This window comes from Gekko japonicus, unplaced genomic scaffold (genome assembly GCF_001447785.1).
Source record: "Gekko japonicus isolate JY-2015 unplaced genomic scaffold, Gekko_japonicus_V1.1 scaffold870, whole genome shotgun sequence".
Classification (NCBI taxonomy): Eukaryota; Metazoa; Chordata; class Lepidosauria; order Squamata; family Gekkonidae; genus Gekko; species Gekko japonicus.
The window spans coordinates 368,861-395,420 of NW_015163627.1; the positions used below are offsets into that span (position 1 = coordinate 368,861).

At 46.5% G+C, this 26,560-nt stretch overlaps 1 protein-coding gene across 1 annotated transcript in view; it reads right to left on the minus strand.

Moving 5' to 3' along the window:
• The window catches only part of LOC107107247 (cytochrome P450 20A1), a 37,941-nt gene that overhangs the window by 5,980 nt on the left and 5,401 nt on the right, over positions 1 to 26,560 (minus strand). Inside the window, exons 3-11 of the mRNA XM_015407511.1 lie at positions 26,208 to 26,374; positions 15,982 to 16,127; positions 14,645 to 14,812; positions 10,755 to 10,833; positions 8,535 to 8,650; positions 6,071 to 6,125; positions 4,556 to 4,676; positions 3,125 to 3,236; positions 673 to 737 (exon numbers count right to left, since the gene is read on the minus strand). Coding sequence (XP_015262997.1) covers positions 673 to 737; positions 3,125 to 3,236; positions 4,556 to 4,676; positions 6,071 to 6,125; positions 8,535 to 8,650; positions 10,755 to 10,833; positions 14,645 to 14,812; positions 15,982 to 16,127; positions 26,208 to 26,374 — 1,029 coding nt within the window. The remainder of the gene's footprint in view (positions 1 to 672; positions 738 to 3,124; positions 3,237 to 4,555; positions 4,677 to 6,070; positions 6,126 to 8,534; positions 8,651 to 10,754; positions 10,834 to 14,644; positions 14,813 to 15,981; positions 16,128 to 26,207; positions 26,375 to 26,560) is intronic.

Sequence of the window (26,560 nt, forward strand, 5' to 3'; positions counted from 1 at the left end):
CTGGCTCTTTCCCCCCCCTCCCTTCCTCCCCAAAGGAGGATGAGGGGGAGGAGCCCTCAACCAATTGAGGGAAAGGAGGCTTGGATTTCTTTCTCTCCCCTAGAAGCAGGAGAGAGCTGGGCAAAAGTGAGCTGTGATGCAGAAAGCAGGAGGGAGATAGTTGCTTGCGGGCCGGATAAGAACCCTCCAAAGCAGCCATTTTCTCCAGGGGTACTGATCTCTGTAGTCTGGAGACAAGCTGTAAGTCAAGGCAGGCACCCCTAATCTTAATAGTTATCCATTTCCACTCATTCAACAGTCTCTAATGGCACGTTTTCATAAGTTAGACATTGGGAGTTGAAGTGCATTTTCAGAGCTATGTTCTTGGAACGCACCATTTCAGAACACAAAATGGGGGCCGTCCCATCTTTAATTACTGTCCACTTCAAAAACCTTCTTTTCTGTGGAAAATCTACTAGTTAGTGAAAAGGATTTCTCTTAGATGTGTTATTTTTCATTTTTCCACCTCTTGTTTCTACATGAAGGGTCATTTGAACACATCATCTGGTCTAAAGTGGCGCAGTCCACCATGGGCAGTACCACACGACAGACCAAAATTACCATTTCCAAACCAGTAAGGGGGGAAAAGAAAATCACAAAAAAACCTATGATGAAATTGCTAGAGTTTCATACTTGTAAGGCAACGGCCAGGCCGAGCTGTCTTGCAACACCACGCCAAGGGCGTACAGCACCAGAGTCTGAAACAGAATTAAAAACAGATCATTTCCACCAGTCCAAATGACACAGCATTGGTATATAAACCTGCATACGCTGGAGGTCCATTCTCAGCTTCAGATTAGATTAACAAACAATTATGTGTCGCCTTTCTTCCCAGACAGGGTCACCGAGGTAGCTAACAGTTTAACAAAACACTATAAAGATATCATAAAAACCATTAAATACAGAACTAAAATACATATTAGAAGCCTATAAACCAGTAATTAAAAGATGTGGCAGGAAAGAGGGATCCTGAGAAAACACCATACAAAACATACAAGTCTTCACCTGGAGGGAGAAGATAGCGTCAGAAATGGACAAGTGGATATCCTGGGAGAGAGAATTCCCTAGATTTGGTGCCATGGCCAAGAAGACCCACTCTTTGGTTGGCACCCACCTAACCTCAGGCACAAGGGGCACCCAAACAACGGTCTTGGATGACGACCATAGCAGACAAATACAGAGTAGGCCGTCCTTCAGGTATTCTGGTCCCAAACCCTACAGAACTTTAAAGGTGAGCACCAGCACCTTGAATTGTGCTTGGAAACAAATCAGGAGCCAGTGTGGACAGGCCAACACTGGAGTGATAGGGTCCATATGACCACTCCAGTCAACATTCTGCACCAACTGAAGTTTCCAAACACTTTTCAAAGGCAGTTCCACATACAGGGCATGCAGACAAAGTCTTAAATCCAGAATTAGACCCAAAATTTTATATCCAGAACTAAAGCCCTTTATGGCCAGGGACTTGCATACCTGAGGGACCACCTTTCCCCATATGTCCCCCAGAGGGTGCTGCAATCGGGGACCCAGAATCAGCTGGTCCTCCCGAACATCAAGGAGGCCAGGCTAGCAACAACGAGGGGTAGGGCTTTGTCGGTGGCAGCTCCATTCTGGTGGAATGAGCTCCCGGGGGAGATCAGGGCCTTGCGGGACCTGCTACAGTTCCGCAGGGCCCGTAAAACGGAGCTCTTCCGCCAGGCTTTTGGGAGCCGCCACCACCATGGCCACCAATGACAATCTGACAGCCTATGGAGCCCGACCCCCTGGGCCCCCCAAGTATAGCCTGACTCGAGTGCCCGGGTCACCTGAAGGAGACTTGGAGGCTTCTACTCCTCATCTGAAGGACATCTGGAGGAGATATAGAGGCTGACTGTTACGCTGAGGGATTAAATGCTAGCACTTTAATAGTTGTATAGCTATGGTTTTAAATATGTTTTGACTGGATTTTACTGTTATAGTGTACTGTTTTATAGTGTACAGCTCAAATACTTTGGCCACCAAATGAGAAGGGATCACTCACTGGAGAAGACCCTGATGCTGGGAAAGACTGAAGGTCAAAGAAGACGGGGATGGCAAAGGATGAGATGGTTAGACAGTGTCATAGATGCAACAAACATGAAGTTGAGCAAACTTCAGAGGACGGCGGAAGACAGGAAGGCCTGGCGGGATCTGGTCCATGGGGTCGTGAAGAGTCGGACTCGACGGTGCGACTGAACAACAACAACAACTGTTTTATATTGTTGTAAGCCGCCCTGAGCCGGCCTTGCTGGGAGGGCGGGGTAAAAATCTAACAAATACATAAACCTCGTTGGTCTTAAAGGTGCCCCTGGACCCAAACATTGTTCTGTTGCTTCAGACCAACATGGCTACCTACCTGAATCTATGTTTGTGTGTGTGTCTGTCTGTTTGTCTATCTATCTGTGGTGTAGTGGTTAGGAGCACGGACTCTAATCTGGGAGAACCGGGCTTGATTTCCCACTCCTCCACATGCAGCTGCTGGTGTGACTCTGGGTCAGCTGTAAGTTCTTTCACAGCTGTTCTCTCAGGACCAGTTCTTGAAAGAGCTCTCTCAGCCCCACCTACCTCACAGGGTGTCTGTTGTGGGGAGGGGAAGGGAAAGGAAAGGAGATTGTAAGCCGCTCTGAGACTCCTTCGGGTAGTGAAGGGCGGGGTATAAATCCAATCCCTTCTTCCTATCTGTCTGTCTATCATTCACAACCAGTTTTCAGCCTGAACTGGAAACATGCCAAATCCAATATTCCATCTATTGTTAATACAGGATAATCTTCGTAAGGAGGGATTTGGGGGTAGGGATGTGACATCTTTCATCATAATCCTACTCTTGAAAGAGAATGATACGAAATAGTAAAACACATAAATAAATACATCTTCCTATCCCCTTTTCCATTATGACAACATTTACACACACACACACACACACACACACAGAGTTATTTATGTTCTGCTATGTCAGTTTAAAAGCTCCGCAATCTCCACACCATCTTGCTGGGCATCGTAATAACAAATGAAAGATGAGCATCTACCAATGAGGAATGGAGAATGCGAGCATCCGTTTCCCTCCTACCTCTTTTGGAATAATGTGCTGGTCAACCCTGCCTTCCAGCTCCTGCAGCCGTGCAGCAATGGGCGTCAGTTTCGATGTCCTCACCGTCTCACACAGAACCTGCCGGCAATATCTGCAAACAAGGATTTAGTAAAAGCCTTTTCGTACCAGATGAAATTGAACACCACACACGTCTACGGATTCCGAAGGCAGTTTCCTTGGATCCCAAAACACCAGGAAGTAGATAAATTGTTCAGCGTTGAACCAGCACTCCCATCACAGCTTGTGAATACTTATTAGAATGGATGGGACCTTTTATTGTGCCATTCTAAGCAGAGCTACATCCTTTTAGGTCCACTCGCCCTGAGCTGGATGGCCCGGGCTAGTCTGATCTCACCAGATCTCAGAAGCTAAGTAGGGCCGGCCCTGGTTAGTCCTTGGATGGGAGACACACACCCTCCCCGGACGTCCAGGGCTGCTACGCAGAAGGCAGGCAAAGGCAAATCACCTGTTCATCTCTTCCTTTGAAAACCTGCGGGGGTTGTCATAAATCGGCTCTGACTTGCCAGCACTTTCCCACCACTGAGTTCATTGACTTCAATGGACTTAGAAGGGCATACCTGTCCTGGTTATTCAGCCACAGCGACCTGGTGAAGATACAAAGTAGGCCACGTGCTGCCCCCTCCCCATTCTCGCCCCTGTGCAAACCCTCCCCTTTTGTCTCCCCACCCCATCATTTGCTCTGACCAGGGCTCTTTTTGTAGAAAAAGCCCAGCAGGAACTCATTAGCATAATAGGCCACACCCAACAACAGGAACTCATTAGCATATTGGGCCACACCCCTGACAGCAAAGCTCATTAGCACATTAGGCTGCACCCCCATGTTACCAGAAGTGTGGTCTTCCAGCCACACCCACCTTTTGCTTGTTATTCTGTTTACCTTGTTTGTTGTCAAAACCCAGGGCTTTTTTGTAGCAGGAACTCCTTTGCATGTTAGGCCACACACCCCTAATGTAGCCAATCCTAATGAGTTTCTGCTGTTGGGTGTGGCCTATTATGCTAATGAATTCCTGCTGGGCGTGGCCAACTCGGGAGCCAGCCGGAACTCCGTTCCTGTGCGTTCCTGCCCAAAAATAGCCCTGGCTCTCACCATGATGCAGTGCTACATATGCATTCAGTTTAACCAGGTTGCCTCATCACCCATAACAAACTCTTGTTAAGAGGGCCTTCTTGATTTGCTTAAACAGCTGCTGGCACAGATGTGGACACAATTCTAAACCGTGACAGTGAAAAGGAAACCTACGTGGGAGAGACGAGGACGCTGGAGGAAAGCAAATGTGACCCAGTTGAGCGCCCCTCTGCTTTCTTAACCACTGTTCAGTGATCAAGGTTATGTCTGTACTAGCCCAGTGGTACCGAAAAACAAAAACAAATGAAGTTTTGTACACACACCTGAGCTGCTCGATTTTCGCGTACGTAACGGGGCCCTTTCCAAGAACTTGGTCCAGCTCCTTGTAAAGCTTCTGCTGAACTTCTTTGGAAGTAGTCAAGAAGTACATTGCCCAAGTGCACACTGGGGGAGAGGGGGAGGCATCAGAGGAGAGGGAAAAATACAGGTTTCATCAGCAGCTCCTTTCTTTTGATTTACCCTTCTTGTACAGTAGCTGAATATTAAAAAAAAAAAATTAAGGACCTGTAATGGAGAAGTCAGATCCTGTGAAGTGGCACTTCTTCCCACAAGGAGGGAGGAGCTGGTTGATGGCTCAGGGGAAACAAAAATATACGTCTGCAAAGACTAGGAAGAACGTACGATGAAGGCTGAAGAGTCTGCTGAAAAGGCTGCACTTCAGTACATAGTACATTCTCCTAAGTGCTCAGCATTGTTCGCGTCCATTATCTGAGTTACTTTGACAATCGCCCTGTAAAACGGGCTCATATTATTATCCCTGTATTGTGGATGAGGGAGGGGAAGGGCTGCGCGAGACGGATCAGCTCACTTCAGGGCCAAACCCAAATAAGGGACAACGGGAGTTCTGAGTTCAGAACTCCAAGTGGACTTTTTAAAAGAAAGCCAGAATTATGTATTGGTTAAAGTACCGGGCGTGCGTGCACACGAAAGCTTAGACCCAGAATTAAACTTTGTTGGACTTAAAGGTGCCACTGGACTCAAACTTTGTTCTATTGCTTCGGACTAACACGGCCGCCCCACCTGAGTCTCTATCTTACTGAGAAATGACCCTGCAGGAGTTCTGGCACAGACGTTCTACCAGCTGACTTCCAAGCCTGCAGCTAAGAGTCTCACAGTGATCCCTCTAAACTGTGCTTGTGAACGGCCACTCATTGACACAGGAAGCCCCACTCAGCAGCAACCTGGAGCCACGCAGGGTCTTGCACTGCCCATTGCCTATTTTAAGATTAGGCAAAGGTAAAGGTTTCCCTTGCTCGAAAGCCAGTCGAATCCGACTCTAGGGATAAGGTGCTCATCTCTGTTTCCAAGCCAAAGAGCCAGTGCTGTCCGAAGACATTTCCATGATCATGTGGCCATCATGACTAGACGCCAAGGCGCACGGAACACTATTACCTTCCCACCAAAGGAGCTGGGGCCAGAGACGGGAGCTCACTCCGTCATGCGGCACTCAGGTCTCGAACTGTTGAACTACTGACCTTCTGGTCTGCAGTTCAGTGTCTTAACCACTTGAGCCACCGCAGCCCTTCATTTAATTTAAGATTACAGCAGCTATATTCTGCTCAGGTTTTGAACTGCTCTGCTCAGTAGGGGGGAAAAATTAGAGGGGACATTGCTCACTAGCGTCTGATAAAGTAAGGAATGCCTAAAGAAACTTGTGCTCTCTAAATAAAAAAAACTTTAGTTTAAAAGGTGTAACGGAGTTTCTTAACATTTTCAAAAGACAAGAACATCCTTCAGTGAATGTATGATGTTTTATAGAAAGTGTATTAGGTACTTACACTTGGCGGTGATTATGGATCCTGCCAGGGAGAATATCATTGTGTCTTCCAATACCTAGGAAACAAAATTTGGTTCAGGGAGATGGATTTCAGCCTATGATTATTCTCTCACAATCCAACCAAACCTGTCACGTTCCAGTGTCTACATTTAGGTATCCACAACAGGGCAATTCGTGACTTCCTAGGGCCACTGCAGGTCAGGAAAACAGCATGGGGTCGAAAGCTTATGCGCCTCTCCCCACAGGCTGCAGTCCCAATCTGAATGAAGCCCACGCACGCCTTGGAGGCACGAAACCCCAGAGCCTTGTCTTTGCAACGTACAACTCGGCCTGCAGGGGAAACTGCACCGAAGGAGCATTTAAATCAAACTCCAAAGCTTTGCTGTGGTGAATTCCATTCCTGTACGTGTGTACTCAGATGTCAGTGCCACAGTAGTTAATGGTGTTGGATATTGTAACTCTGCGTGCAAGAGGATTTGGGAGGGAAAGGGAATTCTCTCTCTCGGGTACACCTGGCGGTTGGCCCCACCCTCTCATTGGTTAGATGTTGAGCCTCTTTGGGCCCCTGTGTTGGATCCCCAAGCATCGAGAATAAATCCACGTTTTAAGAAAAGCAAAATTTATTTCAAAGCGTTGACGACATACTCAAACACGTTCTTTGTTAGAACTGGGGATACACAGTTAGATCAAGCATAATAAAGGAACTTCAAAGAGATACAGGTCCAATGAATAACTTTCCCGCTGGCGGGCTAATGAAACGGTTGCGCGCCCAGTCCATGGGAACCAGGCAGGATATTAGACATAACACAGGTGCAGTATTCATGGGAAAAGCAATAGCCAAGCATTACAGCATCTTCTCCCCCACACAACCTCCAGCAGTTATCTTTTGCATTCCAACGCAGGAGTAGGATGATAGAAACCAAGCCGGGTGCAACAGGGAAAGAATATGTACACAGAGGTCACAGAAAACAGAATGGCAGCTTGCTGACATACTGCCCCCCTTAAAATACACTTACAACACACCTCCCGGGCCGGGCGGGAGATCTCCCGGGCTGGGCGGGAGACCTCCCGGTTTGTCCGGGAACCTTCTGTGGAAACTACGGATCAGGTAAGGGGCCCGAATATCCCCTTCTTCCACCCATTCGCGGTGCTGGGGACCGAAATCAACCCATTCGATAAGGTACCAGAGTTTACCACGTTTCACTTTACAATCCAGGATATCAGCGATCTCAAAATGTTCATCCCCTTCCAAAATGACAGGTGGAGGAGGAGTAGTTACAGGTCTCCATGGAGACGGGCCAGGATCCTTCTTTAACAGGCTCATGTGAAATACAGAATGCAAGGCACGTAAATTCTTAGGCAAAACAACATCAACTGCCACATCATTTATGACTTTGCGCACTTTGAAAGGGCCTATGAACTTCCATCCCAATTTCCTGCTAGGCCGCAGCATCTTAATGTTCTTGGTTGAGACATACACAAGATCCCCAGGTTTCAGATCAAACCCCACCACCCTACCCTTGTCTGCCTGGGTCTTGTAAGCAGCCTTGGCTGCGTCAAGTGTTTGGCCCTGGGCTCCTTACTGCCGGAGCTCTGCTCCTGTGCGCTCCCTGCAGGAAATGATCCCTGGGTACATTTAACTTATTGTGAATAGATTAACTTCAAAAATAGGTTAACTTGCTACAGCTCCAAGCCCATGTAAGAGAGAGAAGAAAAAGAGAGGTCCCGTATAAGATGAAACAGAAAGCAAGCAAGGCCCAAAGAGGCTCAACAGCTTATTGATGAGAGGGTGGGGCCAACTGTAAACCTCAGTCTTGTTGGTCCCTCCCCCACAGGCCAACACTGTATAACTTCTGTGGGTTTCTTATAGAAGAAGAAGAAAAAAAGATTGGATTTATACCCTGCCCTTCACCACCCGAGTGGCTTACAATCTCCTTTCCCTTCCCCTCTCCACAACAGACACCCATGAGGTAGGTGAGGCTGAGAGACCTCTGGCTGAGAACTGCCCATGAGAGAAGAGCTCTGAGAGAACTTGTGACTGACCCAAGGTCACACCAGCTGCTGCATGTGGAGGAGTGGGGAATCAAACCCAGTTCTCCCAGATTAGAGTCCACGCTCCTAACCACTATACTAAACCACAGAAGGACAGCCTATACGTTGGCTCAATAAACAGCTTCCAATCACTAGCATTAATATTTCTTGGTATTAAGCAAAAGTAGCTGTTTCACGCTAAGCATTATCCCTCTGTAAGGCTAAAGAAAGAAACCAAAAAGAGAAACGTGCACCCAGGGCCTCATCACTGGAAGAGAAGAAACGCCAGACATTACAGCGAGGAAGGAGAGGGAGACGAGAGAGAATCTGTGCGCGCAATTAAATTAAATCCAATCCATCAAGATGCAATTAGCAGCAGCTCTAGCGGGGCTCTGTTAAATGGACCATCACCCACCCACCCCAGCTGGACGTACCTGCTTGTCGCTCTGGTTGCCTTGCAGCAGAGAGTCGATGAAGATATGCCGACTGAGGTTCCTGCCCTGTCGCTCTTTGATGACTTTCTTCAAGACCAGCTCCATCTCCATCAGAGCTTCAAGCATGCAAAAGAAACGAGTTCTTTTCCAGCCAGCAGAGGGCAGCATTCTAAAAACCACACTGCCACACCAGGGCCAGGCAGCTGGGTCCCCTCCGCTTCCCAAACCTCCCCCACCGTATAAAAGCCACGTTTACCCTTTACGGAGCACAAGCATGCACCTATCTCACAAGTACTGCACGTGCCAGGGAGACCCTCAGTTGCAGCTTTCGACCATGCTGCATGCAGAACAGGACTATGTTGCAGCTTTAATTGTAAACAAGTAAAATCTCATGTACTCAATATGAGCATTATGGATTTAACTAGGGATGACATCAGTGTTCCCTCTAAGCTGAGTTAGTGTGAGCTAGCTCACAGTTTCTTAGCCTCCAGCTCACACATTTTTGTCTTAGCTCAGGGAGGATGGCTCCAGGACAAACTAATTTATGCAGTAGCCAAATTATCTGCTCACAACTTTAATGGCAGTAGCTCACAAGGTAGAATTTTTGCTCACAGGTCTCCACAGCTTAGAGGGAACATTGGATGACATTATGTTTTGATGGGGGGGGAGTTGTCAATTTCATGGTGCACCAGAGTAGGACGTCCTGGCCTGTCAAAATGTCATCCTCGTGCTTAATTTCCGCCAACAGCCAGAGGAATCATCCTACTTGCTCTCCTCAATGCTTAAAGGCAGGACGTTTTGGCTGAATGCATGAGGACAACAGTGCAGGTCTGAGGGTTAAAACGCGAGGACCAAGGACACAACTGTTTATGGGAAGTCAGGGGCACTGCAAGGGGAGGGGGAGCCTTCTGGCTTGCAACACGGCACTGGAAAGAAGGCGCGCCGACGGTTGGTCTATCACGGTGGAAAGAATATAGGCAGGGTAGCATATACCCAGCTACCCCTCCCACCCAGGTGCCATGGCGAGCACTTATCCATTGCTATCACCCAGAAGGAACTACTGGATAGCGCTATCAGGTTGCAGTTGATTTATGGAGCCCCAACATGGTTTTCAAGCCAAGAGACATTCAGAGGTGGTTTGGCCATTGCCTTCCTCCACACAGCGACACTGGACTTCCTTGGTAATCATAGCGACACTGGACTTCCTTGGTGGTCAGTCACCCGTCCAAGTACTAACCAGGCCGACCGTGCTTAACTTCTGAGATCTGATTAGATGGGGCTAGCCTTGGCCATCCAGGTCAGAGAAAAGGTATCATTTATGCGCCTTTTCAGTGAAAATAGAATGAATATATTTTCAGAAGTCCAAGGATCATTACCAGAGTTTTGGGAAGGCCTGCTGATTACTGGCTTGTTTGTTTCTTAAAATGAGGATATTCCGGTGCAAAACGAAACTAAAGCACGCATTCTCATCTACAAATAAGATGGAGAAACACAGTGCAGCTACACAGATTTCAAAACTCTCTGAATGCATCCTATGACAAGTATGTGCATGTTTTTCCCAGGAAGAGACGAGAGTTCTGTAATTTTGGTAACAGTAACAAAATAGCTTTTCGTCAGGACCAAATAGTAAATTTGAGTTTCCCAGAACATTTCATCAAACTGAATGTTACAAGCACAAAAATAAGGAAGAGGGCAGGTGTTTCAGGACTTATTGGAAGAGTCCAACATTTGGTGTTCTCAGCTTTCTTAAAATGGACAGCAGGAGCTATGGCACCCTACAAGACACCACAGAGGCCTGACCTGGATGGCCCAGGCTAGCCTGATCTCGTCAGATCTTGGAAGCTAAGCAGGGTTGGCCTTGGCTAGTATTTGTAAAGGCGAACTCCAAGGAATATGCAGAGGCAGGCAATGGCAAAACCACCTCTGAAATATCTCTTGCCTTAAAAACAAGTCTACCTCGCCCCCAAGTGATGCATAATGCCAAAAGAGCTAGAACTTCTGGCTGCCAGACAATCTTAGGATCTCCTGGCTATTCTACACACAATGCCATACAATAATTATAATCACTACCCCAGAGGCTCCTGGGAAAAAGAAACAAAAATGGTGCCTCCTTCTGAAACTATCAACAACTGGCAGTTCTTCACTTGGTGTGGTCACCTTCAACATGTACAGTCCTCAGTCTAATATAGCTCCATGCAGGAACCAAGGAATGGAACTTACCGTTTTCATACACCTCTTTTCTGGTCATGCTTTTGTCCAGTGACCCATCCAAGAACCCTTTCCCAATTTCTGCCCATATCTGAAGGAAAGAGAAACGAATTGATCGTGTTACGCCCTTCCAAGCTATTAAAGAAATCTGGCTGGCTTCCACCTGCCCTGAACACAAAAATTAGCACTTTGGTTCCATAATATCGATGGAAACTAAGATGCTGACTTGGCAATATTTTACACTCGCGCACAGTTACAATCTGCTGAAATTACTACATGGCTGAAATAGTGTTGCTGAACTACAGCCAAGACATTCCCATGAATCTTCCACTGCAGTGCCTACCCCATTTATTTTCTTGTGGAAGACCAGATCCAAGAGCGCTGAAGACCTCCTTGGCTCAAAAAAGGGATGACCCAGCTGGACTGGTACTGTTACTTGCAGGACCATGGACAGGGAAACCACAAATGATTGTAACTTTATATAATATTCCAGAACTCAAAAATGTTGCATGCAAAAAATGAGCAAGCCAGCTAGAACATGGGAATGACACAGCTGCAGAATGTGGGGTGCTCATGTCCAAATTCCTACTCAGCTACGAAGTTTAGGGCCAAACTACTTGTTATTTTTTTATCAGTAGGTGCCCAAAATACAGGGAAATACTGCAAGTGCAGCTCCATGCAAATGACACCCTCCCTGAGGCCATTTCAGCTTAGGAAAGCTGTTCAGATCCAACGAACCCGGACCAGACTTGTTAAGAATGTAATGTGTAGTTTGGCCATTACAAGATGGCTTTGGGTAAATCACTATGGCTCAGTACAGACATAATACAAAAGCATTTTTGTTGTTGTTCAGTCGCACTGTAGAGTCCGACTCTTTGTGACCCCATGGACCACTTCACGCCAGGCCCTCCTGTCTTCCATCATCCTTCGGAGTTTGCTTAACCTCATGTTCATTGCATCAATAACACTGTCTAACCATCTCATCCTTTGCTGTCCCCTTCTTCTTTTACCTTTAGTCTTTCCCAGCATCAGGGTCTTCTCCAGTGAGTGCTCCCTTCTCATTGGGTGGCCAAAGTATTTGAGCTTCAGCTTCAGTATCTGGCCTTACAGGGAACAGTCAGGGTTGATTTCTTTTAGGATTGACTGATTTGATCTCCTTGCAGTCTAAGGGACACTCCAGAGTCTTCTCCAGCACCATAATTCAAAAGCATCTATTCTTCGGTGCTCAGCCGTCCTTATGGCCCAACTCTCGCAGTCATACATTACTACTGGGAATACCATCACTTTGACCATACAGACTTTTGTTGGCAGGGTGATGTCTCTACTTTTTAAAAGCATAGTTTATCACTCACTGCTCTTCGCTTTCAGACCATGCCATCTGAGCTGTTAAAAGGACGACACCTCAAAACCCCATATGATCAACGTATCTGTCTGTGCGGGATTTCGGTAGAAGATCTAATACATTACATTTTAGAATGCCCTCTCTATACTGGCCCCAGAATCAAATTTCTTAACCCAGTCCTAACAACTTTACAATCCACATCAGGCATTGAAATAGTAACCTTTTTGCTCTCAGACGTCAATCCCACTATCTCCTATAGAATGGCACTCTATGCTCATGCTGCAAGGAACATTAGAGATAAGGCAATGGAATGACTGTACTTTCAGAATGTGCTATTTGAGAAACCCGATTTTAAAACATATTCATACTTCATCTATATATTTTAATTTTCTTTTAAATGTATTGCCAATCTTTGTACTGTTTTTTAATCTTTCATACTGTGATGGCCATTGGCTACATGCAATAAACTTTGAACGGAACTGAGCAGTTTATCTTAACTGAGCTTCGTTTGTGAAACCAGGATATAGCTTGCAAGCTAAATCCCGATTTACCTCAAGAAATACTAGTTTCCAGAAGGAGTAACATTCAAGATCAAAGAGAAGAAGGTAAAGATTGACTCTGTTCTTAAAGCTCAAGAATTTCTAAAAGAACAGCTGGGAAGGTCGGAGGACGAGAAAAAAGAAGATGATAGTGGATCCAGCGGCGAGCTGGAAACTGGTTCATCTGGCAAGGACTCTGTCTGAGCAGGGGGCAGCAACCCCGAAAAGTCCATACAAGCTGCGGAAAAGAGAGAAGAAGAAGTAAAGGCTGAAGGACTCTGAATTGTGCCTTTGAGAACTTAGGCTCCTGGGGATGATGGGGGGCACTGTTATTGGGCAACTAAATGTAAATGGGGAGGGTTAAAAGTTCTAAAAGTTTGACACAGTTCATAAGAGGCACAAAGATGAAAAGACTGGATGTAGAAAGCGAGTTGGAGGGTCTCCTCTCTTGGGTTTTTAGTCAGTAGTGGGTTCTTTACTTTTTCCCTTATATGTAGTGTTCCCCCTCCCTTTTTCTGTTGTAGTTTTTGTAGTGTTAAAAAAAACCCAATAAAAAATACCCTTTGGGGGCTCAAAAAAAAAAGAAATACTAGTTTCCTATATGGACATATGAAGCTGCCTTCTACTGAATCAGACCCTCGGTCCATCGAGGTCAGTATTGTCCACTCAGACCGGCAGCAGCTCTCCAGGGTCTTAGGCAGGGGTCTTCTCCAGTGAGTGCTTTCACACCACCCACCACCTGATCCTTTCAACTGGAGATACCAGGGATTGAACCTGGGACCTTCTGCATGCCAAGTAGATGCTCTGCCACTGAGCTACAGCCCCTTCATAGACTCTGCTTTTCCCTGTATCTCTTCTGCAGAGAACCAGCTGGGATCCTGAGCTACATTTTGGTGAGTGCTCTGCCTGGGAACCAGGTGCAATTAAGCCAGGATGTCTGCATTCGTAGTGTGATGACTGAACCAAGTCTACGTCTTAACTTTGCCAACTTCACAGGTATATTGCCAAACTAGCCTATTGCCCTGACTTCCCTGAAGCAAGGGAAAGATGCGTGGAACAGCAAGGGAAGGAAGCAAAGGAAGGATGCGTGGAACAGCAGTTACTGGGGGTGTGGAGGGGGAGGTATTTGTGAACAGTACACATCACTGTCAGACCCACATGGACACCGCATGGCATTTTCTCAATGGAAAAAAAGAGAGACTGAAAATGGGGTGGTCCCACACAAATCCCACACAAATGGGGTGGTCCCACACAAATCTATGGGCAGACTTTCTGGGACAGGTGTCTTTGCAGGAGAAACGCACATGAATGAGGGCCCAGCAAATCACAGAGAAAATCAAGGAGATCACCTGTAACTGTTACTCTTGGGAGTAGCCATCCCAGGTGTGCAGCACCGCACTTTTGAACTGCAAGCATCAACAAACCAACAGAAAGTGAACTAAAATTGAACTCCTCTTCCTCCTCTAGACTTACTGCATTGTTTATTGAGACTCTCCCTGTTACTTTAACTTTACAGGTAGTGAGTCAAACAGTGTAAGGTTCTTACTGCGTTTTATTAATTAATGCAAAATATTAAATCTGCCATCGTTCAATGGAATGTATTTGACATTGACTGAAGAGAAAGTTGCATTTTAGAGATTTGGTGTGTAGAGTAGAACTCTGTTGAAGACCACGGAGTTGAAATTAATTTGGACTCAAGTCTAGTGACTGACAGTAGGAACGTTTTGTATATTGTGATTATTTAGGGATATTTTAAGGACATAAGGACATAAGAGATGCCAATGTTGGATCAGGCCAATGGCCCATCCAGTCCAACACTCTGGGGTCACACAGTGGCCAATAATACCAGGTGCCATCAGGAGGTCCACCAGTGGGGCCAGGACAGTAGAAGCCCCCCCACTGTTGACTCCCCCCAAGCATCAAGAATACAGAGCATCACTTGCCCCAGAATGAGAGTTTCTTATCTATACCTTGTGGCTAATAGCCACCGATGGAGTTCTTAAAAAAATAAACAGACTTACCGCATCATGGTTCCTGCGGAATCGGATTACTTCCTGGTCATCCTCAAACCTACTGCCCATGGCGATCTGGGTCACTGCTTTCATCGCAAACCCCAACATATGCTGGCTGAGAGGCACGTGTTGAGACTCTGGGATGGACAGCCATTTTGCCAGCAACTCTTCCGACAACTTACCAAAAAGGAAAGAATGAAAGAAAACTGTAGACATTGCACCATTTGCTTCCAATTGCGAGACACTGGGAAAACAATCCTACATGTTACATGCCATATTATCTGCCTACATCAGAGCAATAACCTTAGCAATGATAATGCTAGACTTTCAAACTAGCAACGCTTCAAGGGCAGAAGGGCTCCAACGACACAGGGAGCAAATTCAGGCCTGTAGGCTAAGCTGGGGCTATTGGGGGCTCTGCCCCCTTCCTTAAAGGACTAGCTCCCTTCCTTAAAGGCCCCCTCGCTTCTTCCCAAAAGCATTTAAAGGAATCCTTTAAGTGCTTTTAAGAAGCAGGGGTGGTGCATGCCCCTCTCCCTCCCTTTCTCCGGCAAGATTTAAAGGGCCCTTCAGCTGATTGGCGGGGAGAGCCATTCAGAGGTGGTTTGGCCATTGCCTTCTTCTGCAGAGCAATCCCAGAATTTCTTGGTGGTCTCCCATCCACATACTAACCAGGGCCAACCCTGCTTAGCTTCTGAGATCTGACAAAATCAGCCATCCAGGTCAGCCCCCCCCCCCAAATTAAGTATTGCCTGTAGAAAACTATAGTATCTATACCTTTAAATCTCATAAAATATGCCATATATTATGTCATATATTACCATTTTATATGCTAATCCATTTCCAAACGATGCATTTTATGTTGTAAAAATACTAAACTAAGTTTAGAGTTGGTAAGAAAGTACGGCACATACTCCAACTTTCCCAGAGAGCCAGTTTGGTGTTGTGGTTAAGTGCGCAGACTCTAATCTGGAAGAAACGGGTTTGATTCCCCACTCCTCCACTTGCACCTGCTGGATGACCTTGGGCAAGCCATAGTTCTGACAAGAGCTGTCCTTGAAAAAGAGTCAGAGTTCTCGCAGCCCCACCTACCTCACAGGGTGTCTGTTGTGGGGAGGGGAAGGGAAGGGAAAGGAGTTTGTAAGCCGCTCTGAGACACCTTTGGGTAGTGAAGGGTGGGGTATAAATCCAATCTCCTCCTCCTCCAGAAACACAGCCAACTGGGGGAAAAAGTGTTCCTTCCCCCCATCTCCCCCCCTTCACTGGGGCCTTCAAGGACTGCTCTCCCATCTGAAACGCCCCTTAACCGAGGAGTCAAAGGGCAGCCCTCCACTGAAGCCACTCACCTTCTGGATGACAGGAAAGCTACTCTGCAGTGATTTGGCCACCCCGGTTTCGTACAGCTTTTTCCTCAGGCAGCTCTCGCCCACGTCTCCACCCAGGCCAGACTGATACCGCAGCAAGGACTTCAGCATCGTTTCAAAAGGATCCGCTGGAAGAGGGAGACCAAAGTCAAGCAGATATCTCTACAATGCTCAGTAGAAGGGCTATCCTGAGGCAAAGCGCTTCACAGTCAAAATACTGAACGGGCACGGTGTTTTAGCTGTGGGACTAGGAATTCTTCTCTCAGAGGGGGAAAAACCACAACATCCAGAAATCCTGAATTTTGCAATGGGACGAGAGATTCATAAAAGAGCACCAAGGCACTGGGTTCTGAATGGGCCTGCTTCCGGGTGATCTAAAAACCGCACGGCAGCACGAGGGACAATTGCTATGCAACCATCTCCGCTTTATTGGTTCCTCCTTGTCCTTGCAGGAAACAGCAGGTCACAGAGGAAGGGAAGAAAGGAAGAGGCAAGCGACGCCTCCTTGAAGAGGTCAGCCAAAACATCCATCAATGCCTCTCACAGGGCATATCTCGAGGGGACCAGCTTGTCCACAGGACTAATACTTTGCTTGATGAGTTTTGAAGAAGAGGAAGAAGAGAAGAGATTGGATTTATACCCCGCCCTTCACTCAAGAGTCTCAGAGCAGCTTACAAACTCCTTTCCCTTCCCCTCCCCACAACAGACACCCTATGAGGTAGGTGGGGCTGAGAGAGCTCTTTTGAGGACTGCTCCTGAGAGAACAGCTCTGAAAGAACTTATGACTGACCCAAGGTCACACCAGCAGCTGCATGTGGAGAAGTGGGGAATCTAAACCGGTCCTCCCAGATTAGAGTCCGTGCTCTTAACCATGACACCAAACTGGCTCTCCAGACTCACCTGTGGCTTTTGCATCGTGAAAAGTGTCCACTAGTCAGTGTTTCCCAACCCTTGGATTGGGACCCAAAAGTGGGTTGTGGAACTTCTAGAAGGGGGTCATGGAACCAGCCCTCCTCAATGGCCACCCCCACCCTTTCCACTGCTCTCTTTTGTATCTTGGAAACCAAGATCTGGCCTCGGAAACATTAGCTGGTATTTTTTTCTTACCTCCATATACATGTTGATCAAGTAAAATGTGTCCTGATGGTCGCTAGAGTGAGTGAGACTCTTAGTGGGGATTACAGGGAAGTAACGGAGGAGGAGTGGGTGGTCAGAGGATCAAGTAAAATGTGTCCTGATGGTCGCCAGAGTGAGACTCTTAGTGGGGATTACAGGGAAGTAACAGAGGAGGAGTGGGTGGTCAAAGGCTGGAATGTAACTGAGGGGGACCTCCATGTTTCCCCATGAGGGAAATCCCAGTGTCCGGAAGTGACATCAAGGGAAGGCCTCAGCCTCTATGCCCTGTTGCTGGTCATCTAGAGGAACAGGTTGGCCACTGTGTGAGACGAGAGGCTAGACTAGATGGACCACTGGTCTGATCCATCAGGGCTCTTCTTATGTTCTTAGGAAGGCCTCGGCCTCTATGCCCTGTTGCTGGCCATCTAGAGGAATGGGTTGGCCACTGTGTGAGACGCTAGACCACATGGACCACTGGCCAGATCCAGCAGGGCTCTTCTTATGTTCTCAATGTGACCTCCATATGCAAAGGATGTGTCCTTAGGAATGCCACTTGCTTGGGGTCCATAGTGGGGGCAGCTGCGCCCTTTGTGCTGGTTTCTCAGAAGCATCTAGTTAGCCACGGTAGAAAATGAAAGGCTGAACCAGATGGGAACCAGGGTCATTGTTTGCTCAGGCACCAAAAACCCTTTGGCCGGCCCTAGATAGGTCTCCATGGTTGCCCTCTTCTGGGCATGGAAGAGGGGTCACGGGGGGGGGGGGGGGGGAGGGATTTGGGGGCAATGACCCCCCACAGATTAGTGCTGCCCCCCTGGGACAAAAAATTCAAACAGGTATTTTAAAAATGTAATGTGCGTGTGAGGTTTCCAAAATGACCCTGGCCACAATCAGGGAAGCTTCAGTCTCATTTCCTTTTTTTCCTGGGCCAAAAAATTAATAGGTTTTAAAAAATACAAATAAAATAAAACTGCAAAAAATAAAATAAAATTGCAAAAGGCAAAAGAGAGAGAGTTGGAAATCCCCCCCCCCCGGCTTACACAGAAAAGCAGCCCGGAATTTAGTCTCTCCAATCGAAATGACCAGAGGACTACAGGGAGACTAGAGGTTGGAGAGGAGCTGGACCTGCCGCTTCTCCAGGCCCATTCAACCATACTTTTCTGGCTACAGCCCTGCTTGTGCGTCACCATAATGAAAAGCTTGGGAAACACTGCCCTAGGTCACCAGGTGGGCCTCCATGAAGTATGTTTCTCAGCCAAGCTGGAAAATTAGTTATTAGAGCTGCAGGGCCCTGACCTGGATGGCCCCCAGCTAACCCTACCTCATCAGATCATGGAAGCTAAGCAGGGCTGGCCACCAAAGTGAGACCACCAAAGAGGTCCAAGGTTGCTACCCTGAGGCAGGCAACGGCAAACCACTGCTGAACGTCTCTTGCCTTGGAAAGCCTAAGGGGTTGTCACAATTCTGCTGCGACTTGATGGTACTTTCCACCACAGAGCTGCAGGGTTAACTTATCGTGGAGGTCACTTTGTGGGCTGACAATATCCTCTGCTCTGTAACATCAAATGCTGATTGTATGGCGAAACGTCTGCACTCTGCAGCTCGTTTCAATGAACAACAATGCCTACACACAAAAACTCCAAATGCAGCTGGGTTTATCAATTCTGCCGGATTGTTCCCAGGGAACACCGTTGTGCTACTCGTGCAATAGACACAGATTTTCACGGCACACAGGGCAGCTCCTTAGATCCCGATTCTCGTAGGGAAAACGTCTCACACACAGATACAAACCTTTTAACGTATGTACACAGCTGCGTGACATCCACATTGTGTACGTCTGAGGACATGCGAGTCAAACCAAGAACTAAAAAGAATCAATGCAGATCTTGCACACAGATCCTGAGATACAACTTTGGTTTCATCCTCCCTCTCAGCATACCCAAAAAAGAAAATGTGCATTAAATAAAAGGAGCTTGGCTGAGAAGGCAAATACACCATGAGCAATAAAAACCTAAAACACACAAAGTATAATGGAGATATCCAGCAGAGCCTGAAATCGGTCCAAAACTATTCAAAGGACGAGGCCTTTCATTCCCACAGCCTGAGACTTCTATTGCTCGCTCAATTCTTTTCGTTGCTCGAAGCCCAATTTACAGGCAGTTGAGTTAAATTCATGGGTTTTTTCCCCCCAGCTTGGTTCGATAGCGTTAAGAAAGAACACAAAACAGGAGTCAAGAAAGCTGTGCACAAGCAAAACAGCTATCCACAGCAGTACATTTAATTATTATGGACCTTTTTAAAAAAGAGATATACATCTTTAGGTCTGTCTTATTGTAGGAGGGGAAAGGGAGCTTTTTTCTTCAAAAGAGAGGGAGAGAAAAAGCGAAGGCTTTTAGCTTGATGAAATAACGATAAAAGAGGGAGAGAAAGCTTACATGTCCTCACATAATTTACCTCACCGCTCTCCGCCAGGTCCCCAAACATGACTTACAAGCACTTATTGTTCTCTTTAACTGTGAGGGTGAAAGCAACTGTGCTCAGACAGGCGGTTATTCTTGCAGGGCAAGTAAGTTAAGCAGAAAGGCCACCCCGAAATGGACTATCCCAAACAATAATTCCTCATACAGTACCCAGTATAAACCAAATTACTTCATATGGATCATGTTCAACTGACCTAGGCCTCGATCATGTTCAACTGACCTAGGCCTCTCTCAGCAATTCCAAAATGAGCCCACAAAACCTTATGTTTGGATAAATCAGTGCATCTTTAAAGTGCCAGAAGACACCTTTTTGTCCTGGTGGCTTATGAAATAATCACGATTGCCCATGTTAATTTAATTTTATAACTTCTTTCTGCAGGTGATACAATTGTTGAATCTAACCCACCCCCATCCTCCACCCAATTCTTGCTGAGTTCTAGGCTAAATTTAATTTACACCCAACCAGCCAGGATAAATTTTATGATTCTCAAAATGTGGGCGCATCCCTCCCATCCTGTGACACTACAAAATCCCTTACAGGGCCCCCCCCCCCCCCCCCAGGCCACCCCTCAGTTCCTTCAGCATGTACCAGTCACAAAATCGCAGTGTGTGACATAGTCTCAGGATACATGTCTAGGTCTGACTACAGACACCAAGTAAGCACAGACACCATCCATCAAAATCATCCCGAGAACATAAGCCTCTTTCCTCGTGAATGATTCTATGGAATTCATCTGCAGCATGGTGTAGTGGGTTTGATTCCCTCCTCCTACATATGAAGCCTGTTGGGTGACCTTGGGCCAGTCACCATTCTCTCAGGACTCTCTCAGCCCCACCTGCCTCCCAAGGTGACTGTTGTGGGGAGAGGAAGGGTGGGTGATTGTCATCCGCTCTGAGACACATGAGGCCTGCTGGTTGACCTCAGGCCAGTCCCAGTTCTCTCAGAACTCTCTCAGCCCCACCTGCCTCACATGGTGCCTTCTGGGGGGAGAGGAAGGGTGGGTGATTGTCACCTGCTTTGAGACATATGAGGGCTACTGGGTGACCTCAGGCCAGTCACGGTTGTCTCAGGACTCCCTCAGGACTCTCTTTTGCACAATGTAAATTTTCTACCTACAGAACATTCTTTTTCATTTGGACCAATTAATAGACTATAACGATGAGTTTTTTGTTATTTTCTCAAATGAGGACTAAGTATACCTGTCAAGTTCAGTCGATATTTACAACTGCAACATACACCGGTACCTAAATATGGCCCTGCAGCACTAACTTTTTTCAGAGTCTCCCTTACTCTTGGAAGCTCTCATGGAATCAATACAGAAAATAAAACCCACTGTATCTGTTTATAAATATTTGATGTTGATTAATAAACACGATATAACTAATGATCCCACTAATGAATGGAATGAGATAGGTTGCCCAATTTTGCCAAAGCAATGGGATATGGCCCTAGATCTTATACCTGTTATTTCTAGGGACCTCAAGCTGCAACTTATTCAGCAAAAATTTATGTTTATGATATACCGGGCAAAACAGCATTTTAATAAAAGGACTAAGCAACATTTCCAACTGCTGGTGTTGTAACTCACACGGCACGTCTCTTAAATATATACTTTGGGCCTGTCCAGTAATTCAGTATTTTGGGGAAGAAATAATTGCTAATATCAATTTTGTATGAGAATTCATTAATTTCTGAGGGAGTTTATGTACTTTAAAACAATTTGCCTGTCTCTTGGAGGCTAACAGACGGTTAGTTTGGTGCAGTTGTTAAGAGCGCAGACTCTAATCTGGGAGAACTGGGTTTGATTCCCCACTCCTCCACATGCAGCTGCTGGTGTGACCTTGGGTCAGTCACAGTTCTCTCAGAGCTATTCTCTCAAGAGCAGTCCTTGAAAGAGTTCCCTCAACCCCACCTACCTCACAGGGGGTCTGTTGTGGGGAGGGGAAGGGAAAGGTGAATGTAAACCACTCTGAGACTCCTTCGGGTAGTGAAGGGTGGGGTATAAATCCATCCGTCTCCTCCTCCTCCTATTATGAAAATGGATCTCCATGCCCTTACCATTGTGAAAAGACTTACACAACACTGGAAAGATAAATGCCCAACTCCAGTAATCCAATGGATTGAGGATTTACAATCTGATCAATATTTGAACGTATCATATGTAGATGACAATTGTGTACAGATATTTTTAGGTAACTGGCAACCTTTTACAGAGACTGATCTGTAGACTTGCCTCCATTCCTGTTATATTAATTAATTTTATATATATATTCCCTTCTGTTTAGGGCTTTGATTGATGATTAAAAGATATCAAAAATTGCACAACATGAATATGAATAATTGCCAATATGAATAATAATATGTCTAGTAAATGTTGGAAATGTAAAAAAGTAGAGGGCTCATTTTATCACATGTGGTGGACTTGCGAAAAAGCAAAGAAATTCTGGGTTGAGATCCATGAAGAAATGCAAAAAATTGTGAAGTGTAAATTTAAAAAAGAACCTGAAATTCTTCTTCTGGGATTAAAAATGGAGGAAGTTAACATAGCTAAAAGAACATTGATGTGGTATATGATCACTGCAGCAAGAATGACTTATGCTCAATGTTGGAAACAAGATCAAGTCCCGGAGGTGAAAGACTGGATTAGAAAATTATTACATATGGTAGAAATGGACAAGATGACACGGAAGTTAAATGACATGGAAGCAGAAGATTTCTTTGAGGACTGGAAAGATCTGAAAGAATATTTGGAAAACAATGGAGAACTAAAAGATGTTATATTTTGTTTTGACACTTATTGAAATATATGAGGAGATAGTATATTGAAGTAATAGTTACCTATTGAAACTATATGAAAGGATATGTAGAACAACATTTAAGCAATGTGCAGGAGGTCGGAGCACTGCGGGAAGCCTTTTGTGAGGGAAAGGGAGGGGGTAGGATATTGGATACGTAGAAACGTTTGAATTAAAAATGAATGTAATTGAATATATCCTAATAAAAATTGTTTTAAAAAAAAAGAAAAAAAGAAAAGTGATGCATGATGGCTCCCTACAACTTTTCCGGTAGAGTTAAGGTGTTGATATGGAGCTGAAAATGTCTTTGACCTTACACATTGCATGTTTACTGGGATCTTGTTTGCAGTCCAGTTTTGCTACTGCCTTCAAAGGATCACTGACTATCAAGAGATCCTTGGAGATTTTTAGTGCTGTGGTCAATACACAGAAGGCCACATAAGGGCAAGTAGAGAGACTGTTCTACAACTACATAACAATTTCATTTCTCTGGAGACTTGCCCAGTGGTGAGTTGCAGAGTTTCCTGGAAGCACTGTTAAGACTTGCACGCTTGGGATGCTTTTACTGGCCAGGATTAAATTAGCTCAGGCTATTTGTGGTACAGTGTCCAGTAACTAAACTGGATAATGATTCAATACCAGCAGCTAAATTTTAATTCTGGGTATAAGCTTTCATGTGCATGCACACTTCTTCAGATACACTGAAGTTACCTGAGTTCTGCTGCTAGAGAATGCACATTGTGAAGCTTCCAAGCTATTCCTGAGCAAAGGAATCGCCTCAGATCATAAACCTTCAATATCAGAGAAAACTAAAAATAGGGCTTGGGAGATGCTTAACAATACTCCACAGGAAGCGATGACAGACATAGTGGAGCTTGCGTTTCTTGTTTCATATCCTTGTGGGTCACACGCAAAAGGGTGCGGGAATAGGGATGTATACCCCCCCTGTGGGGGACAGAACCCACATTAGATGTAGGGGGGCTTGCAGATCTGCTTCCCTGTTTCAGAGAAGACACAAAGAGGAGGGGGGGAGAGGAAAAGAGAGGGAGTCATTTGTGCTTTTCGCTCACTGTCCCTGGGGTAGATGCACAAACGGCCTTTTATCTCTGTTCCCTCAGAAAGCTTTTGCGAAGTCTCCCTCTGAACTATCTCTCTCTCTCTGACAAGCAGGTTTGCCTCAGGAATTCTGCGACCTTTCTTTCCACAAGAAACGACAGGCTTGCGAAATGCCAGGTTCCCTTTTAAAAGGCAAACACCTCTTTAAAAGCATCAGGAGAAAAACTTAACCTTCTCTCCTGCCGTGACTTCGGCACGTAAAACCTGAGGCCTTGGGGCTGAAGATCTCCCGCCGTTCCCTTCCGAGGCTGAAAAGGCTTCAGCGGCAAACGCTGGCAACTGGAGCTCCGGCCATTTTTAAAATTCAAATATCAGGAACGTGGGGGCCCTGGTTCAATCAGGGCTGCAGACATTTCAGATGAGGAAAACAATACAGAAGGGAAAGCTTAGCCCCTCTCCCTACCCAGCATGCCTTGGCTCTAGGGTTGCCAGGTCCGTGTCCCCCCCGGCCACCGGCAGGGGATGAGGGGTGGGGTTGCCAGATCCAGGTTGGGAAACTCCTGGAGATTTGGGGGTGGAGCCTGGGGAGGACAGGGACCTCAATGGGGTACAATGTCCACCCTGCGAAGCACCCCTTTTCTCCAGGGGAAATGATCTTTGTAGTCTGGAGATGAGGTGTAATTCCAGGGGATCCACGGGTCCCACCTGGAGGCCGGCATCCCTCCATGGCTCTGATCTGATTTAGGGTCCACACATACCTGATAACTGAGTTTTAAAAATCACTGGGCGCTTCAGACACAAAATTCCTAAGTACTTGTCTCAGGCACTGTTGCCTAGTTATTGTATTTACTTCATTTATACCCCGCCTTTCTTTCCAAGGGGGACCCAAAGTAGTTCATATTGTTCTCTTTTCCTCCGTTTTATCCCCGCAACAACCCTGTGAGGTAGGATAGGCTGAGAGCTTGTGACTGGCCCAAGGTCACCCAACAGGCTTCCATGGCCGAGCAGGCATTGAAATCTGGGTCTCACAGTTCCTAGCCCAGCACTCTAAAACCATGACACCACACTGGCTGTCTATTATCAGTTACTGAACAAAGTTTGAGTCTATTGTCAGTTATTATCTCTCTACTATCAGTTATTAGCTGGCCTTTAGATTTTCACAGCTGACTGCACCGTCTGGGGCTTCAGGCAGAGGACTTTTCTTGCTGGACATTTGGGCCGTACTTCATCCTTAGATTATCATTGTTAAGTGTAAGACCACCCCCTTGTTCTGTTTCCTTGCTAGAAAAACTGCTTATCATTTCCCTTCGCAAGCTCACTCTCGTCAGACCTCAGAAGCTAAGCAGGGTCGGCCCCGGTTAGTATTTGGGTGGGAGACCATTGAGGAATGCCAGACTTGCTACGTAGAGGCAGGCAATGGCAAGCCACCTCTGAGAGTCTCTTGCCTTGAAAACCCCATGAAGGGTCGCCATAAGTTGGGCGAGTCTTCTTGACAGCCCTTCCCACCACCAATTTTCTTTCTCTTCACCACACAAATCCTGCAGGATGCTTCCCCTGGGGCCAGTCCGATAGAGCAGTTAGAGTGAGTTAGGGCCTGAGAAACTTGGGTTCAAATCCTCCCTTTGCCTCGATGCTCACTGGGGGACCTTGGCCAATCACACACTCTCAGCTTACCCTACCTCACAAGTGTGTTGTGAGGATAAAATGGGAGAGCGAAAGCTGTCTTTGCTCACTGGGGGTGGGGTGGGGGATAAAAATATGCTAGATGAATGGATCCGTTCTCAATACTTAGCCCTAAATTACCTTGCAGCCTTGTCAACACGGGGCAGCCAATTGCTTATTCAGACAGTGACTTCCTAATTAGCGTCTTAGATTGAAGTGTTGGCCTAGGATCTGGGAGACCCACTCTGCCATGGAAGCTGGCTGGGTGACCTTGGGTCAGTCACACTGTCTCAGCCTAACCTGCCTCACAGGGTTGTTGTGAGGATAAAATGTAGGAGAGGAGAATAACGTCAGCCACTCTGGGTCCCCATTAGGGAGAAAGGTGGGGTATGAATGAAGTAAATAAATAGTACTCTGGTTTCTCTTCAGATCGCTCCAAGGAATACCAGGGTCATGACTCTGAGGCTGGCAATGCCAAACCACTTCTGAAACGAGAGCCAGTTTGGTGTAGTGGTTAAGTGCGCGGACTCTAATCTGGGAGAACCGGGTTTGATTCCCCCACTCCTCCACTTGCACCTGGCTGGATGACCTTGGGCAAGCCATAGTTCTGTCAGAGGTGTTCTTGAAAAAGAGCAGTTCCTGTCAAGAGCTCTCTCAGCCCCACATACCTCGTGTCTGTGGTGGGGAGGGGGAGGGAAAGGAGTTTGTAAGCCGCTCTGAGACACCTTTGGGTAGTGAAGTGCGGGGTATAAATCCAATCTCCTTTTCTTCTTCTTCCTCTTGCCTTAAAAACAAGCCTAGCTCGCCACCTAGGGGTGCATAACACTAAAACAGCTAGATCCTCTGGCTGCCAGACAATCTTAGGACCCCCTGGCTATACTAAACACAATGCTATACAATCATTAACTATTATTAATAATTTTTTAAAAATTAAATATCTCTATTCACAAACTGAAGCCTAAGAAACCAGAGGAACAAATTCTGGTTTCACCGAAATGTAGACTTCCACAGGTAGGCAGAAGCAGGCTCAACAGAAGCCAGCCCTTGCACTTCTTGGAAACACCAAGTTCATTTGAGGACAGAGCTTCCGCCCGGACTCACAGGTCCTGTTGGGGTTGATGTGCTGCTTCAGGACGTCAATGGACCCCAGGCTGATGACCAGGTGCCGCCCGAACCAGTAGGAGACGATGGGACCGTATTTCTCATGGAGGTTTACCAGGAACTCATGCAAGCTGCCACAGGTGACAATGTCTGGGAGGTTCCCATCTCTAGGAAGAAACCAGGAGAAAGAGCATAGAATCCCAGAACCACCAAGTTGGAGCCAGACAGGCCATCTAGCCCAACCCCCTGCTCAGTGCAGGATCAGCCCCTAGAGCGTCCCTGGCAAGTGTCTGTCCAGCCGCTGCTTCAAGGCTGCCAGGGAGGGGGAGCTCACTACCTCCCTACTAGGCAGC